Source organism: Lepisosteus platostomus, chromosome 28 (assembly GCF_059453375.1).
Source record: "Lepisosteus platostomus isolate fLepPlt1 chromosome 28, fLepPlt1.hap1, whole genome shotgun sequence".
NCBI lineage: Eukaryota > Metazoa > Chordata > Actinopteri > Semionotiformes > Lepisosteidae > Lepisosteus > Lepisosteus platostomus.
In genome coordinates, this window is record NC_142638.1 from 7,190,384 (window position 1) to 7,208,798 (window position 18,415).

Genomic DNA, 18,415 nt, shown 5'->3' on the forward strand with positions numbered 1-18,415 from the left:
TTCCATCGATCAGGAGAGAGCTGTTCTTTTGGGGGGCTTGTTTTAGTCCTTTGTACAAATGGAGGATTAGCCTAGAGGAGCCTTTTCATTCCTACTAGAAAATGGAGCCTTGGCGAGATCTCCTTGTAAGTGTTGACTGTAGAGTTACCGATAACAACGCCGCGATGAGCTAAAAGGATCTGCAACAGTGTTTTGGCAGGGGAATACAGGGGCACATGCAGATTTGAGATGGAGAACTGTCAGTGCAGGAGTGCTTAAGAAGACACCTTACCTTAAGGTGTGAAAACTGTCCGGAGTACAGAGGCAGACTGACCACCTACTGGGGCTGAGGCCTTCAGCTGTGCGTAACTAGCTAGCTGACGGTATTTTGTATTGGAGTCGTTTTACACTCAAACACGTTTTCGTTTCCCTTCCGTTTTCCGCTCTAGGAGAGGGTGCCCTCTAGCGACAGTATTCAGGCCCTGCCACTCGGGCACACCTTCGAACAGAGACGAGTTTGCGGGAGGCAATGCAAGTTTCATTCGTGTAGAACTGTCGATAAAGTGGGATTTCAACAATTGCAACATCGGGTACTCTTCACGTGTACCTTAGCATACTAAATCATAAATCTTACGACGGATCACTGTAAGGGGTTAATATCAATATGCAAAAGTGAACAGACGGAAACACGGACAGGGCAATGACTTAAAATTGTTACAGAATTGAAGCCCTTCCGCTCTGAAGAAAAAAGAGCTTCAGAAAAATGTGTATACGTGTTGTTTATGTGAAGCTACACTATGGATCCTCTCCCACTGCAAATCACTGGCACCGCCTTTTCCGTCCCCTGGCCCGTGCCACCACAAATGTTCATCTTCAACGTCTCCATAAAAAGGTTAAAGTAAAGATACTACCCAGTCAGCATGGGAGAAGCTACCGGCGGTACAGAGCTGAATGAATGTTGCCCCAGCTGCTCCAGAGCGCAGCGCGCACACGGGGCGGCCAGGGAGAGACGGGGCTCGTGGCTTGTTGTGGAGGCTGTGATGTCATAAAGGCAGCTTTTTCGGCAGCCAACCCCCGCCCCGCTTTTCGGTCCGAAGCCCCGCCCTTCCGCTGGGCTCAGACACGAGGAATTTTCCACTCGGGCGCAGCCGGGCTGTCCGGAGCGGCCGGGTCCTGCGCGCCGCACCGCAGACACGCGTGGATTGGCGCGACTCCCCCCCGCCCGAGCGCCTCATTGGCAAGTACTGGCGCACACAGAGCCACACGCACAAAATCGCATTATTCATCCCCCTCCCTCTTTCGTATGGATCTGGTGAAGTAGAACTGTAACGTTGTGCGGTCAATACCACCTTGAAGCGCGCACACGACAGGCACACTCCCACAAACACGGAGCTGTTGATTCACACGCCTGCGCTCGCACAGAAAATGAAATACACGTGCTTCTGTTGCATAAGAGCTTTCTTTTTTTTAAAAAAAAAGGCGCTCTTGTCCTTATCTTACTCTTCAGGGTCGTGTAAGGACGGCGCCTCCCCGCTCCAGGGAAAGTACGCCGCCGTAAATACTCCGGGCACTAATAACAGCGGAGCTAATTTTAAAACGCGCTTGGCAAAAGAACGGGGGAGAACTGGCCGCTGGAGATCGCTGAGGGGACCGGGAAGGGAGAGCGGCTTGGTCAGGCCGGGGAGTGGAGAAGAGAGCCAGCGTGTCTCTCCCACAGCCTGGCACGGGGCTCGGCGTGGCCGCGGAAAGCGCCCAAGTGGCTAATAAGATAATTACGGGTTTTAACGGAGAGGTTTCAGCACGTCAGTTCGCGGAAGAGTAGGGGAGGGTAGGCAATAATAATCAGAGTTTGGTGCTGCGAAAATCCCTGTGACGCCGGAGGCACAACAGTGCAGCATTTGTGAATGAACGTCTCCTTGCAGGTTGTGAATGAACGAGACGAACGGCCCCCAGCCTGCTCTGCGCGCACAGTGACAGGGCGGTGTGTGTGTGTGTGTGTTGGGGGCTCCTGTCCTGAGCTCGCGTCAGGGTCGGTCGCATAGCTGGTGTCCCTCCTCCATAACACCTTGAACAATAAAGCACCCCCCCCCCCAGATACAGAGACCGCCCCGACCTCCCGGAGGAACGGGGGGGACAGTACAGCGAGCAAGATGGGTGTCACAAGTATATCATTCCTGCACGATTATTCACACGACACGATTATTATTTCACACAGAGCGGCAGAGGGCACCAGCGTGTGGGCTGCCTTCTGAAACACGCACAGCCCTGCGTGCGTGTCCGGCGGCTCCGGCGCCTCTGTGGCACTAGAAGAGGAGAGACCCGCCCAGCTCCGAGGCCTAGCCCAGAGCTCTCCCGCTGAGCTCTCGGTTCGAGGTTTTGAACTCTTTGTATTCAGCTCAGGTGTAGGAGGCTGTCATTTAACTATTGTGTTTCGCACATAACTGAAAGTCTCCCCATTTTGAAATAGAAAACAAAATCCAGCCTCTTCGAACTGTGCAACGTGTTGGTTCATTGAAGGGCTGGCTGAAAGTGAAAAGTCCGATTACGAAGCAGAGGGGGTTCCGGGATGAACCCCAACTTGACTCGGTGTGCCCCAGTCCTGGATGGGTCCGCGGGTTATCGACGTGTGAGCTCCGGTGACTCGTCCCGTGGTGCAGTTGGATCACCGAGGACCAGCGCCAACGGCAGCGGCGTTTACATCCTGTCATCCATTTTGCTTTAACCTTTCGCCACAGTTGTTTAGGGGTCAGCCGCTCACGGGGGCCCTTTCTAACACCGCAAAACCAAGTTCCCTTCGGGCTGCGGTGTGGCCTCCCCACGGGTGCAGTTACACCGGGGCCCCGCTGGGGGCGCTGTGCCTGTTTCACCTGCTTCTCAGGTGACTCCTTCCGGAAGCGCCCGTTCCCGCGAGCCCGCCCCTCAAAATGGCGGATCCGACCTTTAGAACGGAAAGACCGTTTTATGGTCTAAAGTGGGAATGTACCGGTTTTTTTTTCGTTTGAGCTGGGTCGGAATAGAAATTCTTCAAATTCTGTTTTCGACGAAAAACTTCACCTGGATTTCATTTATGGCAGAGACGTTAGGAGAGGTCTGTGAGAGCCACTGCTGAAACAGGTACGTACCTTCCGTTCAAACGGCGTCTGTGGTTTACACAGCCCACCGACTCTCGTTTTGAAAACCTGTTCATTGTAAACGCTATAAATAAAATTAAACATCCAACGTGCTTTAAAGTAGTTTAGCTGGAGTTTTGTTCTAATGTTAAATATATTTAATATAAGTTAAAACAAGATTGTCGCTTGCCGTTCACACCGGATATTAATTAGCATCTAATTTAAACTGCGTGATGCTTCTGGCGTATTTTATGGCAGTCTTCCAAGATTACTCATATTACACCAATCATCAATCGAATGACACCGTCAAGTTCTGTCAAATGTTTCTTCTTTTTCACCTAACTGAATGATTGAAAGCTGTACTGTGACATTGCTGATATCGTTCATTGATACTGTCAGAAGCAATTATCACCCTGCAGCTCCCAGCTGGCAGCCCCACTGGAGCTCAGCAGGTGTGAGCCTGGTCAGTACCTGGATGGGAGACCTGGGGAAAACTAAGGATGCTGCTGGAAGAGGTGTTAGTGGGGCCAGCAGGGGGCGCTCACCCTGCGGTCTGTGTGGGTCCTAATGCCCCGTGATAGTGGTGCTCTCTTTTGGGTGAGACTTAAAACCAAGGTCCTGACTGTGGTTCTTAAAAATTCACATTTTTCCCCTGGCTTTTACCCATCATGGCCTCCTAATAATCCCCATCTCTGAACTGGCCTCATCACTCTGTTCTCCTCCCCGCTGAGAGCTGGTGTGTGTGGTTAGTGTACTGGTGCATCATCCAGGTGGGGCTGCACACTGCTGTTGGTGGAGGGAGTCCTGTAAAGTGCTTTGAGTGGAGTGTCCATAGGGCTTTCTGGACACTGATTGCTAATGCCCCTGTTTACAGGAAATGTCGTGGGCTCAATCATTGATAGATTGAAAAATGTATAGAACTGATCATTTTAGGTCTCTATTCTGTAGCTTTAATAATAAAACGAATAAAGTTAATATTACATGTGACATATAACGATATGTCATACGTCATTGATCAGGTTTCACAATAATCGTTTGACAAGGTAGTAACATCAGACTCCTTTAACATAAGAGCACATGACCTGTCCCTCTGCCTATAAAAATCTGTTGTATGGCAGTGAAAACTTTTAATTTCCTGTGAGAAGAAGCCTTTCACAGAGTACTCACATTCCAACAATATACGAGTTCTTAACATTTTAAGCAAAATACAAACTTTTTGACCATGGAATGGTTAAACACAATCGGAACATCTGAATTGTAATAGCTTTCTATTTTCACCCCAGCAAACTGTGAGAACTGGCAAGAGAGTAGTACTGAGCCCTTTAACATTTGTATCTGACAGTTATACCAGCTTCATTTTTACCAGCCCATGCAGGCCTAGAACATCCCATTTACGCAAGACCAACTCATGTACAGTAACAATGACGAAGTGGCAGTCTGAGTTTCATCCAATATAATATAACGATTTCAGATTTTTGGTGAACATTTGTATGAAGTTGATAGAATCTGAGCACAAAGAGTTTGGGTTTGTGTTTTATTAATGCAAGACATGTTTTAAATTAAGTTTTCCCAATCTGCTATTATATATACTGAGCATAAGAAGATACTTATCGCCTATAGTTTAAACAAGTTCACAGAGTTGTCAGTAAAATGATATATTTTCTTGTATTTGGTGCATTGATATTTTATTGATCAGGCGGGACAGGTAAATGACTTAGGACTGTGTGTGGCCAAAGGTTGGGACCAATACAGGCTGTCTGTCGGGGACACATGCTTCACGTCGGGTTGTAGATTGTCTTGTGAGATTCCGTCCCATTCCTTTCGCACAGCCTGGACAAGCGCTTCCCTGTTCACTGGTCCCTGAGCCCTAGTCCCACATGCTGTCCCAGCTCGTCATACAGAAGTTCACTGCGGCACCACAGCATAACTGTTAGCATTCTCGCCTCGCCAGAAAGCTGTTGATACACGAGTGGCATGAGGCCGTGTTCTGTCCCAGATTAACTCAGGGCTGCTCCATCACTATGAATGGTGTTCTGTCCAAACTTTCGCACCTGGACCGTGCATGTGATTGGCCTGTTGTGCACCGCAGGTACCATCTGTGCACCACACTTGTATTGCTTATATTGGTGAGAGGTGGACAACATCTGAAGTGATCTAGTCTACACTCACACTCCAGAATACCAGTGATGCAAAGATTTCTGTTGAGAAGCGGGGCATGCTTGTTTTTTTCCAATATTCCGTCTCCATTTTTCTTCCCGTTCTTCTTTGACTTTCAAAAGTTTAAATCACCTCACCACCTTTTGCCCAATCAGCCCTTTCACAAATGGGGAAATTTGAGTTATCATGGTCAAGTTATGAATGATCAAAATGACACCAAAAACATTTAATCAGTACCCCTTTATTGACTGCTTTATTTTTTCTAAAAATGTGCATGCATAAAGTGGTAAGTTCCTTCTGATGCTCAGGTGAGTTCTGTAACTAGTGTTTCTGGCATACATGTACATTTTCCTGTATGGTGCATTTGCTTATGCAATATACAACATAGATTTAAAATGTGGCAGGTGTTATTTAGTAATGCTGAAAAGGCCAGCTTTGCATAGTTTTAGAACCTGTCCTCAAAATTAGGAACCCAGGTGCGAATATAGTTCCAGATTTGCCACACGATGACACAGAGCACTGCAATTCTTGATAAATGTCTTTTAATTGGCATTGATATTTTGAGGAGATAAACATGTCTTATACATCTGATTTGCATACAATGAAAGCAAAAACACACAAACGCCTGAAAAGAGTTTGTTCCACTCGTAATTCATAGCCTGGGGAGGTATGAATGAGAGGCCAGATCGGGCCATGTAATAAATACTGCAAGGTAAAATGATCTTCAGCCTAGTTCAACTGGCTCTGTTGCCTTTAGACTTCATGACTGCTGTAAGCTGTCAACATCCTTCCTGAGGGTGTAGGTTTTGACCAGTGGCTATACAGACCCATTTCTTGTAATGTTGTCTTTTATTCAAGTTAAATCAGGATTGTAAGACATTACATTACACAGGTGTGGTCCAGATTTAAAAATAAAATGGACACAAAACAGCTGAAATACATAGATGAATATATTCCTGAAGGGCGCAGCTCAATTCATAAGAAAAAAAACAGCTAAGTTAATTAAACATACAGTAAACTATGCATTGTAGAACATTTCAAATATAAGGTTTGCCTCCTTTCATTTCTGGAGCAAACTATCTGTATTGCACAGCAAATGATTACCCACAGTGTCATTACAATGGAAGTCTCATCTGCAGCAAAAGCAGACTGTTCTATTGGTCGTTGGCAACTGGATGTCCAAGATGAGGAAACGGAAACATTATTGTCAAAGCTTTTTTTTTTTTTAAGTGTTACTGTGCATTCTGCTTCGTCTTGTGTTTGGATAATGGATACTTTTGGGGAATTTTAGAGGATCCTGTAAACTTTTGGGTGGGCGAGGGATACTGTATCACGTGGAGAGGAGAAAATACCAGCTCTCCTTTGGCAGGAGTTCACAGGAAATCACCAAGGTTAATAAGCCAGATCCTTGTCAGTTTCAGCAAACCCCCCCCCTGCAGCTCAAACAGGAGCTGTCTGATGAGCTGGCAATCCCAGGAGCATGTGCATGTGCTTCTGAAAGTGTGGCAGCTCCCCTCCTGATGGCTCCACACTGTCCTCCAGGCAATCGCACTGGACTCTGGTGCAAGGGGGAGGCCTGGAACACACAGCTGTCTCACCCCATACGTAGAGGTTTTATTCCACTCTTGCTGAACAAGATCAAAATTATACCAACAACACAAAGGTTTAAAAGTTCTTTTTATGCAGAGTGTAAAAACAAGAAAAATTTAAACTTTTTCCCCTAATCATAACCAATGAACTGCAGGTATCTGGCCTTCATTGTACTTTTAGGATGTTTTAAATGTGCAGAAGGAACGCTTTTGCTCATTCTGTTGTCCCGTCTCCTGCTCTCTCCATCAAGTCCGGGGGAAAGGGCGCCCCCCTGTGGTCCTAGCTCTTGCGCTGCTCCTGGTCCTTCTTGCGCTGTTTCTCCTTCTGCCTCTCCAGTTTGTCCAGGGCCTTGCGCTCTTTCTCGGCGGCCGCGTGCATGTCCTTCAGGCGGCGCTTCAGCGCGCTGCGGTCCGAGGAGCTGGTGACCCCCAGGCCCTGGGTGCAGACGGGACAGAGCACACACCAGACCCAGCTGCATTAGTCCCCCACGCGTCCTGCTGGACAGCTGCACAGCCCCACGCAGAAATGACTGATTCACGATCGGCAGAAGGCCTATAGCCCCCCTTGCAAATACTGCCAACACTCAAACCCGTTTGTCTGGTTTGCTGGTTAATTAGCAAGAGTGCTGCAGACCTTAAGACTGCACCCCTAGCTTTAAAACAGTCTGCAGAAGTGAAAAACAGTGGCAACACTACATGGTAGCAGTTTTCTAGTATTTCAGCTACCTACAGCTTTTGTATTTTTCCTTTAAATCAACAAAGGAATATCAAGTATTTCTTAGTGCTACACAAGAAAGTTCTGAGCTGAATTGGCTGTCCTGTGTTTAAATTGCAGAATTACATTCAGCTGCTCAGCATGATGGAGAAGTTGTACTACAGGAGCAGTTCACCAGAAAGTGAGGTAGGTCACCAGAAACATTGGACTAATTAGGCGGGGTATTTTCAAGTCAAGACATATTTCTTACTCTGATTTTGAGTTTGGCCACTATTATCCCTCATTCACTTGCAAGTAAAAGGATATTTGATGTCTTGGAAGATGAAAAAGAAGGATACTGTCTCTATCCTTTTCTAGCTTATTAGTTGAACCATGTGCTGGGACTAATCATATATCATGTCAGTGATCATAAAGTATCTACCAAGTATAGAATTGCTTTCACAGCACTAAGACTAATGCTCTATGGATAATATCCCATGGATAGGTCTGGGTAGAGAGCTGCATCAGCATGTATAGGCTGCAAAGGGAACAGGTCATTCCATGCCGAAAGGTAAAAACCTCTGAAAAAGGCCTCACAGCTGAAACAGTTTTTTCTCTACTTCTCCGAATCGAATGAGCCTTTGCATATCCCATGGGTGTCAGAAATGCGTGAGCTCAAGGCTCCCCGATCCATATCCTTGTCACCCCAGTGGCTTGCAAAGGCTTACATATCCACTGTGAATTGTTTGCAAGTAACCTTCAAAATTGCAACCCGTTATGATGCTTAAAACAAAAACATCTTCAGTCCCAATTAATTAAGGGTGCAATTAAGCAACTAGATGGAATGAAAGTCAGCGGGCATTTAGAAACGTTTCAGCCTGAGAATGTCTGAAAAAGCTCTATCGTGTCTATTTTCCCTCTCTAACTTTGTGTAAGGCAGTTCAGATATAGCCTGCCAGCATGAAACCTCTAAGACACAAATGACAGGTCCTTCAGAATGTAATTATTGAGCATGGGCACCTTGCAGTGTGGAGCTCTCACAGCTCCACATTTAATGAGATTCAGAATAACACTAAGCTCTAACAGTAAGAAATTTGGCTTGTTGCTGCACATTCCCAAGTTGCTCTTTTTCTTCCAGTAGGTGGCACTATGGAACTACATCAAGATTGTATTGCAGTGCATGAAATTGTAAATAAGAGTAACTGCAGGGGTTTTGTGGAGGTCACTAATACAATCCTGACATTGTACTTGAAAACGGATCCTGAAATGCCTAAGAAAGCACATCAGCAGTCCCTCTATCTTGCAGCTGTGTGTTTCTCCGACCTGCTCCATTATCAAACTGTACAATGTCCAGTCTGGCATCGAGCCACACGTTTTGCTTCTCAGGCCAATTCTCAAGCTGTAATACAAAACAATCCCCACAGAGGTCTGTGCTTTTTCTCTGCTCATAACAAAGAATGTGTTGTGCAGCTGTGGCCTGAACTGGAGCAAAGCTGAGCCATTTCTGAGCTGTACTCTTAACTGTACTATGAATTGGCATGTTAATGCTAAAAGGAAGACAACAATACTGTAATAGGAGAATATTTTTTTGTGGGTTAATCAGGACTGGAGATTTAATCTCCATAGATCTTGCAAATGGTCACTTTTACACCCAAATCTAAGTAGGCTTTACTAAATCTGATTTCAGACACTAAAAGTGATCAGCCTCCATCTATCCCTTAGCCTAAGACAAATCCCCAACATCAATCACAAAACTATAACTCTACACTACCCTCCTCAGCACTATACTGTGCTTAAACCTGACCTTCACCCCTGCCCATGTGTGCAGATAATGCTAACAAGTGCGTTTTTAGGGAGTTTCATAAAAGGTAGACTCTGGTAGCTTTGGAACAGTGAAACTGCTCATGTTTTACTGCGATCGATACAATAAAATACAATATAACAAATTTTAAACATTTCTTTGTCATCACAAAATGGGGTTGCCTTAATCGCAACAGAAAGAGCCCCACCTTACTGAAATAAGACAGCATGGATACAACATACAAGTGGGGAAAAAAATCCCAAACACGAAATGGAGCAGGCACCAACACACTGGATGGAGGTACTGTGCCAATGTGCCATCACGTGGGGGCTTGATGCAAAAACACAACCACAGGTGAGGAGCTGCTGTGCAAATTGTGGACCCCTGTGGAAGGGAGGGGTGATGGACTGCAGTACCCCTGGCCAATAGCTCCAGTGCAGAGTGTGTGCTCATTTCAGTATGACGGGGCTCTGGCCTCAGCCTCGACCCCGATCCCATGCCCGCTCACCTTTAGCTTGCTCCCATCCAGCTGGAGCAGCTGCTCCCCATCGATGTCCCTGGCAGTGAACTCGGGGATGTACTGCTCCATGTTCAGGCCCGTCAGCCACTGGCACACCTGCTGGGTGCTCCAGGTCGACACCAGGCACAGAGGCTCGTCCAGGAGCTGGGGGGCACAGGGCAAAAATGGGGTTCATCTTCAGTGGTTCCTGCACCGTGCTCTATACTGAGCCGCCTCACAGTGTCCCATTCTAAGGGAAATGTCAGAGTCTGGCCACCACTCACTTAATGCACTGCCCTTGAAAGCAAAAACATGTGTGTGCAATGTAACACGTAAGTGAAAAATTATAACTTAGGTACCATTCTTTACATTTTTCTGTAACTAGAAAAAGAATGACTCGCATGTACAAATGCAAGATGCATGAGGAATGTAGAGAATGGTCCTGACGAGGCTGGAGGGGAACTAAAATGTCACCCCCCCCACATACTGGTATTTTCTTGAATGCACTCAGTGCTGGCAGAGCAAAGCAGTGATTTGCAAAGCCTTTTCCCAGTTAAGGGGGGTGATGAGCAAGGCAGCCTACTGACTAATTAATCTGCGATGTGTTCCTTGCAGACAAGAGATGGGTTCTACACTTTCTGGAAGACGCAGCCCATGGGCCTGGTGTTCAGTCAGTGAAGGTGAGGGCAGAGCCACTGGCACTCAGCTGTATAAGTCCTAAAACCACTAATCCTCCAGCACACTGCATGGCTGATTAACACGGGGAGTTAGTTTACTGGAAGTAATTGATTTCTCAATCATTGTGCAACCATGTCTGACACACTTGGCTTTTCAGAGGGCATGATTATTCACTAGGCAGAAGGAGTTTAACTCATTTCAAACCTGCTGTTAAGATATTTTGTAAAAAAGGCTGCCCATATTCTTGTACATTTAAAAAAAACCTTAGTTTAGTTCACAAAGTTGCAATGCTCATAATCAAACGTGAAAAAGGCGTTATGCTGTTCTCGTGTTCTCGGTGCACTTATGATGTTCTCATCAAATTGAGTATTAATCTTTTTTTTTTGTCTGCTAAAACACAGGTCTTTAAGCCCCTGCTGAAATTCAGCTTTGACTCACCTCGTCAGATGACTGGGAGAGTGTCTGGTATGGGTGCGAGGATTTGGAATCAGCCATTGACCCACTGGACACGCGAGGACTCCGGGGACAGAAGTCATCACTTAAGGTGGACTCCTGTCGGTGGGGAGGCAAAAGCAATTAACCGATATCATGAGACCTAATGTAATCACTGGACAGCCATGCGGTAAACAGAGCTCCATATTATATTTAATAGCTTCTCCATGTAGCTAGTGTGCACTCAACACAACCCCAAGCATGCGAAAGGCATTAATACAGCAGCTTGGCCTTGTGCATCACACACAACCTGGTGCTGCTGTCAAGTACATTTTCCTGTAGCACACCTACAAGAACATCACAGTACAATATGTTACAATCCAGTTCAGTGCATTTCAGTGGTGTTTAGTTTTATGATATTGCCGTTCCAGTTGTGCCAAGGAATCTTTTTTTATGCTTCAGATAAAAGATCCTTCTTAACAACTTTCAAACAACTTGTGGTTATGATTCAGCTGAGCCAGGGACCAATTATTTCAAACATCTAAAATAAAAAATGAAGACGGCTTCAGCTGCTCTCCGGGCTTTGCTGACAGCTTACTAAGCAGATCAAAGACTGGGGGAGGACCGCGTGGTAGCTGACAGTCACTGCTGCGGCTGATCCGAAGTGTCCCACTGGACCACCGGGCTTATCCGCATTCCCAAATCCTAGGAAGGGTATGGGAGCACAGGGAATCTGCAGTCTCTTTGGGACCAGCTATCCCACACAAGCCATGCTGACCTTGGTCGTCACATATCGTCTTTAATCTCTCCCATTATGGAGTAGCAAAGCCAGCTTGACTAAACAGAACAGTCCACAGGCCACGGGACTGACCATTTGAGGCAGGATGAGGTGGAAGTTCAACTTCGATCTGCTGTTTTTGCTCTGGTATCCTTCGTACATCTATGCACATTCTTAACATCTGAATATCAGGCGCTAATTAATGCTGGGCTGAATGAGAGCTATCATGGGATTCTTCATAGGCGATGGGTCTAAAATAAATAAAACCAGCCAAGACCAAAACACTGGCCTTATAAAGAACTTAACCTGGAACCACACTAGTGGTTTCAAATTAAAGCACCTGGTATGCACTCTGCACAAACAACTAGGGACACATGTCCACATCCGCCCCGTCCTCTGTGCTCGTATTTCTTAAGGGCACCTGTGTGTATAATAAAAACCTGTGTTTCAACTGTGCACAACCAGCAACGGTGTTTTTCCTAATGCAGCCTTATTAGAAAGCTATTTTGCTACACTGCTGGGGAACATTTAATGGACCCGTTTTCATGGGAGGTTTTAATTGCTTTGTAGATCAAGGCTAAGAGGACACCTCTAATCCGTAAACACAACAAATGGTTTTACATTAGGAGCAGAGCCGCTCACCTTACAGCACAGCACATTAGCACAGGACTGATCGCCTTCCATCTAGCAGCCAAGGGCTGATCAGAGCATCCTGGGATGTTATTATGCCTTTTATCCTTACAATACATACAAATGTGTATTTTTTTTATTTAATAACCAATTATCTTACTAGTGCGGCGGTGTGTTTTTTTGTGTGATAAATGCTCATATCAGTTTGGAATTGTTTAAGGCTGGTCTCAAGGCATGATGAGAACCTAAAGACCTGCAGATGTGCACATGTGAAGACCAACACCTGGAAGAGCCATGAGGTCCACAGAACTGCAGAGTAGCCTGTACTGGGTGAGTTTATATACTTGCAGTCGCCTCGGAGAAAAAATATCTCTGTAATAGTCTGTCTCTGAGCATCTGTGTGCCCTGTGGAATTCAAGTCAGCTGCACAGACGTTTCCAGACAGGTTCATCTCGGAGATGCCTGGAAGGATTTAAACTTGTCCTGAACAAGTAGTGGCCCAGACCTACTGCCTGTTAGTAGCCTGATCTGTGACTCTGCCTGCTTTGAGGCAGTTTAGGCTCACTGCACTTGAATCTGGCACAGGGGACAAGGAACTAAAGCACTCTTCTGGTCACTCTGCTAGCCATGGCCTGCCCTTCTGTTTAAAGCAGTGGTTATCCACTACTGATTAAACAGCACTGGCGCAGGTCAGTTCTTTAAAGCCTAGACTATGGAATGAAAGGAGAGTAGAGACCCGATTATCCGACCTAAACGGGACCGATAGTATGTTGGATAATTGAAAATGTCAGATAATGTTGAAACCGAGTAGATAAATCATAGATTAAAGGAAGCGTCTGGGTAACACGACATCAGTAGCAGTTGTCTCCTCTTGTTGTTGAAGAAGGCCATTGCCGCTTCGAGAGCCAGACCCCTAGGACTTGCATGCCTGTGCGTCACTGTTCTCAGTGATTTACCTTCCTGTGTGTGCACCCCGAGTTAAGGACCACTTAACCAAAAGTGTGCTTTGCTCTTCGTTTTCTCTCCAGGGCCTGCTGCCCTCACCCCAGAACCCCGAGCCCCCGCGCTCACAAACACCAGCACTGGAGTTACCAAGGTAACAGTGGGACCGAAAGTGGGTCAGCCGCAGCCCTCACACGGCCCCGCTCGTTTATTACACCATGTTAACGAGCAGCAGCTTCACAAAACTACCCAGCCTGAACCTGGTGGCCTGAGAGCTTCCCAGACACCAGGGGCTACTGTTCACCCCAGGTCTAGTCCAGGCAACTCTTGTTCTGATAATCTTATGGGTCTGTCATTAATCTCTTACAATATAGAACAGAATTATACATGCTGATTATGTATGGGGGGGGTTTATTGAAAAGGATTTCTTTAAAATCCAATGCTGTTGTTTAGAAAACTACTTTATTCCTGCTGCTAGAACAACAGCTACTTCCAGTAATTTAAAAGTAAAATAAATCTTGGTCTGTTCCTTAAAGTGTTAGTTTAAAATATTTTATTGCTGTGCCAGATAATTAATGCTTTTGCCAGCTTAGTGTTTGTTGGTTAAAAGTGTCTTTACCTATTTTTTTTATTCAGTTGTTTAAACTGAATGGGCAGGTTACAAACATGGTCCAGATGCCATTTCAAGCAAATGTTCCGAACTGAAAAAGTAAAGTACAGGTTCATATTTCTGGCTGTTGTGTTGTGTTAAGTAAGGACAGACTTGGTTTAACATTTGCAGTTTGAAAGAGCTGACCAATGTCTGGAACACGGACATCAATCTACCTCAACATGTGGAGTTAACTGTATTGGACTCGTGACTGACTTTCATTAAATTACCCTTAAAATCCCCATAATTAAATCTGCCTCCCTCAGCTTTGTATCTGTGAGTCTCAGGACTGAAGCGGAGTCTATTGCACTGGCTTCAGAAATCCCACTTACAGAGCACTTAGTTTCAGCACTATTACATGACAGCTCTCAGGACATTTCTGTTGATGCTGGAGTATTGAAGTAAAAGTATACTTTTTCAGTATGCCGGTGATTTTTAACTCGGGTGGATTTGGTAATTAAGGCAAAGAGCATCTAAAATGTATTAGTTTTCCTCCAAATGTATGCTTGTTTTTAGTGACAGGAAATGTAAATTTCACATGGCACAAATTACTTTGTGATTGGTGGGGGGGGGGAATCACAAACAAAACTGTCTTAATTGTGATGTAGATCTGCTCAGCTTTAAGCTATTAAATTCCAGAATAAAAACAAACAAATCCCTCAGTTCATTAAATGTTATTGTTCAACCCCCAAATACAATTAAGAGAAGCTGAGACCTAATCATGTAATTGTCTTCACGATACCTCAAGCCAGTGTCTGTTTAATCAGACTGCAGCAATTACAATGGACAAAAAGTGCTGTAGCACCTTAAAGGGAATATCTGACATTTCACTCCTGCATTCCTGTGTCTGGTCCTGAGTTTTTTTTGCTCCTATGGAAACAGCAATGCCTCAGCTCTTCCCGTTAGTCAAGAGACAAGCAGGCTGACAGATTAGGTTTGTGTGCCGTCTGGGAACAGAGATGTGCTTTTGAAACATCTGAAAAAGAAGGGGGAGGCTTATAGCTCTGACATTTTCTTCCTCCTCTTGTTTTAATTTAAAATAAATAAAATAAAATGATTCTTATTATATAGAGAGTCCAGTATTTTTTTCCTTTCCATTTTTGTGCACATTTTAGAAGCAGTGTTAAAAGGTGTGGTGTGGAGGTGAGCATCGCGGTCCCACAGCTCTGGAGTCCAGGGTTCAATTCTGAAAAGGGATTCCTTGTGTCTCTTAGAGACATGCTGGTTTGGTAAATTAATCCCTCTGAATTACCCATACATCCCTACCACGTGCCCTGTTCTTCTGGGTTTATTCTCACAGATTTTACCTGAAGGCATAACTGAAACATACGCTCTGCCATAAAGGGACTGTGCTGGATTTCTGTTTCAGAACACACACCTTTTTTCCCCATTTAAGACCGCAAGCTTGTTGGCCTTTTACAGTACGTTGGTGCAGATTCTAGCCCATTCTTGCTAGAATTTGTCGCCGCAGAATAAAATTTCCAGCCCCTAAATCTGGGGCTAGTACAAGCTTTATAGGAGCAGGGCAAGCAAGTTAGAAGAGCCTCCAAGATCAAGGTGCCTCCAGCTGGGCGTGCGCCGTGGCCTACCTGAGAGTTGGACTTGCGGGGGCTGCAGCTCTGGGACGCGGTCTTGGGGGAGCAGGAGGGGGTACTGCTGGAGGAGGCCGACCCCTTGGTGCTGTCGGTAAACCAGGAGAAAGGCACGAACGGGGACCCTGAGGACCGGGAGGGGCTCTCCGACGGCTCCCTGCAGGGGACGCACAGGGGGAAGTCATGGCGGGGCAGCAGAGCAGGGGCACGTGAATGAGTGGAAACATGAGCAGGGATACTGCAAGACGGCCTTGACTAGGCTACACTGGGAAAGGGGGTGACCCCCTCTAAATCATGGGTTATTTAAAACATTAGGAAATGATAAAAACCAAGCAAATAAGCAAAGTAGGACTTAAATTGATGAGCACACTTAGGAAGGAAATCTAAATGTTAGCAAGGATAGAAATTGAGGCCTAAAACCAAACCTATATAATAAATTATAATAGAATTGACAATAACTGCAAGACTGAAAAATAAGCTGCATGTGTCACAGGCTGCCATCAGTTCCCAGTAGGTACATGATGTGATGAAGCACACCCATCCTAAGTCCTTTTCTATGTAGTAGCTGCTGTCAATCACCTGTAAAGTACCTAACTATGAGTGTGCAGGCCCATTAAACAGCGACTATGTGCACATGGATTGACTGTACCGCTCCTGCAGTGCCACTGAGACGTGAGCTGGGGTGCCAAGAATCTTACCTGCTTCCCACTGATAACCTATTGGACTTCTCCTTCCTGACCTTCCCATAGGAGCGGCGCAGTGTGACCCTGTAGGAAGAAGGGAGAAGGTGACCAATCCTGCAGAAATTAATCTTTAATCACCTCTACCTTGCTGTTACTTCAGTTCTTTTTTTGTGCAGGGAATTCACCATTTATAAGTGTACCAGTCAGTGTTTGTCCATGCAGTGCAGAGACCCAGGAGTCTCTGCCCTTAACCCTGATCGACTGGCTCACCCCAGATCCAGGAATCTTCTCTTGGTCTTCTTGTCCAGGATGACCGTGGGGCTCCTGGGTTCTGCAGGGCTGGTGTCCCGGCTGTCATCTGAAACACCAGCACAGCCATGACACCTCGAGGGTAATCCAGTATCCCTTTGATGGGATACAGGAAACTTAACTGTGTCACAGCATTAACTGCAGCCCACAGCAATACACTCTCCACTGCTCAATATGTGTTCTCTAGCACTCACATAATGCACAAGCCAATACATATTGACATTTTACAAAGAGTTGCCACTTCTGTGTGTTTCATCCAGACAGGATGATACAATACAAATAGAGTCTTATATAGCACCCTTCGTGTCTACACTTCCTAGAGGGTATAACAAAAATAAAAGCTAAAAAGATGCCGTGAAATTGAAATCAAACCCATCTACTATACTGGAGTTTCCAAATGTGAGCTGGAGGGGAGCAGTGAAAGAAAAGAGCAAGATAGCTGAAAGATGGCTGTCCAGCTGTTTTCAAAGGGTGGCTGTGTGCGTCAGGATAAGGGTTCCTCATCACTTGTGACACAATCATCATAACCTGACAGAAAAGGTTGCGTGACCTCTACTGAGATATGTCACTAATGTGACACCTGCTGTGATGTGCACTAAGGGTCACACGGCCTCTACTGCAACACCTAACACAGTTTACATTGCCTCTACTACGATGATAAAGAGCCTGTGTCATGTCTGCTACAATGTCCGCTGGAGACACTATCTGTTAACTGTGGAAAAAGGGAAAGTTAATGTAACAATTCTCTTGTACACCAACACTGACTTACAGCAGTATTTGATATACATTTATGCACACGCTAACCACAGTGCTGAAATAATTATGATGTACACACGATAAGGTCACTTCTCTGCACAAAGGGTAGTGGGAGCTTAAAAAGTTAACGTCCCCTCTTCTTAAAGTCTTTTTCAAGAAACAGATTACATTTTTTAGGTTTTTGCAAAAAGCTAGATATGGCTCCATGGTCTCTTCTCTTTTGTGATCTTATATTCCTATCGGGGTGGTATCTTTGTCATGCATGTTCTCTGTGTGTTCATGTGGGTTTTTACCGATTGCTCTGGGTTCCTCCCCCAGTCCAAGACCCAGTTAACTGGCTTCTGGAAAGACTGGCCCTGGTGTGAGTGCGTGGTTTCTGTCTGTGTGTGCCCTGTGATGGTCCAAGGTGGATCCCCCTAGTGACCCTGTAGCGGATGAAGCTGGTTCAGACCAGTGCAGAACGGGGATTTGAGGTGTGCCCACAGCACGCCTCGTACCTTCGCTCTCCGTGCGGCGCTCCCTGCGCATGTACACGGGCGAGCCGTCGGAGCTGGGGCAGGACTTGGAGGGCGAGCTGGTGGGCGTGGAGCCCAGGGCCTCCTGGGACGAAGCGTTGGTCAGCTGCTGGTAGCGGGCGCGGGAGGCAGGGGGCGCCGTCTCGCCCTCCTCTAGGCTGCGGCGCACCACGGAGGTGTCGAAGGAGAAGGCCGGGCCCCGGTGGACGGGCGAGGAGGCCAGCAGGGAGTCCGGAGAGGGCGAGGAGCGCAGCGCGGAGTGCAGGGGCGAGCGCATGCTGTGGAGCGGGCTGCCGTGGCTGTCCGACGACTGCAGCGCACGCACAGACGAGAGAGAGAGCAGAGGTCACGTCTCTACCAGTCCCCCCTCCATTCCTGTACTTCATCATCCATTATTTTACTGCACGGTGATTAGATCTCAGACTTAATTCATGAAGTATATGTTGCTAGGTGCTAGTTTCTTGCAAACTCTTGTTTTTAATGGGAATACTTTTAAATTCCCGGTCAACTTGAACTAAGAACCTTCAGATGATAACTAAAATGGTTAAAAGAAAACCGGGAAGTACTAAAACAAAATGCTTGCATTTTATGACAAAGTAACAATTGCAGCTTCAAAACATAT

At 46.1% G+C, this 18,415-nt stretch overlaps 1 protein-coding gene and 1 long non-coding RNA gene across 3 annotated transcripts in view; one reads left to right on the forward strand and one right to left on the reverse strand.

The window, feature by feature from the left end:
* Nucleotides 1–935: 935 nt before the first annotated feature.
* Nucleotides 936–15,004, forward strand: LOC148638726 (uncharacterized). The gene is made up of 7 exons (XR_015931021.1): nt 936–3,093; nt 7,671–7,736; nt 10,445–10,509; nt 10,909–11,129; nt 12,568–12,677; nt 13,376–13,443; nt 13,926–15,004. It is a non-coding gene; the product is annotated as an uncharacterized LOC148638726 (long non-coding RNA).
* Nucleotides 5,772–18,415, reverse strand: part of samd14 (sterile alpha motif domain containing 14) — a 35,615-nt gene continuing 22,971 nt past the window's right edge. For both annotated transcript variants that reach the window (XM_088623264.1, XM_088623263.1), the window contains exons 4-10: nt 17,776–18,103; nt 16,484–16,571; nt 16,229–16,297; nt 15,528–15,687; nt 10,946–11,059; nt 9,839–9,994; nt 5,772–7,271 (exon numbers count right to left, since the gene is read on the reverse strand). In XM_088623264.1, coding sequence (XP_088479390.1) covers nt 7,116–7,271; nt 9,839–9,994; nt 10,946–11,059; nt 15,528–15,687; nt 16,229–16,297; nt 16,484–16,571; nt 17,776–18,103 — 1,071 coding nt within the window. In that variant the 3' untranslated portion in view covers nt 5,772–7,115. The remainder of the gene's footprint in view (nt 7,272–9,838; nt 9,995–10,945; nt 11,060–15,527; nt 15,688–16,228; nt 16,298–16,483; nt 16,572–17,775; nt 18,104–18,415) is intronic.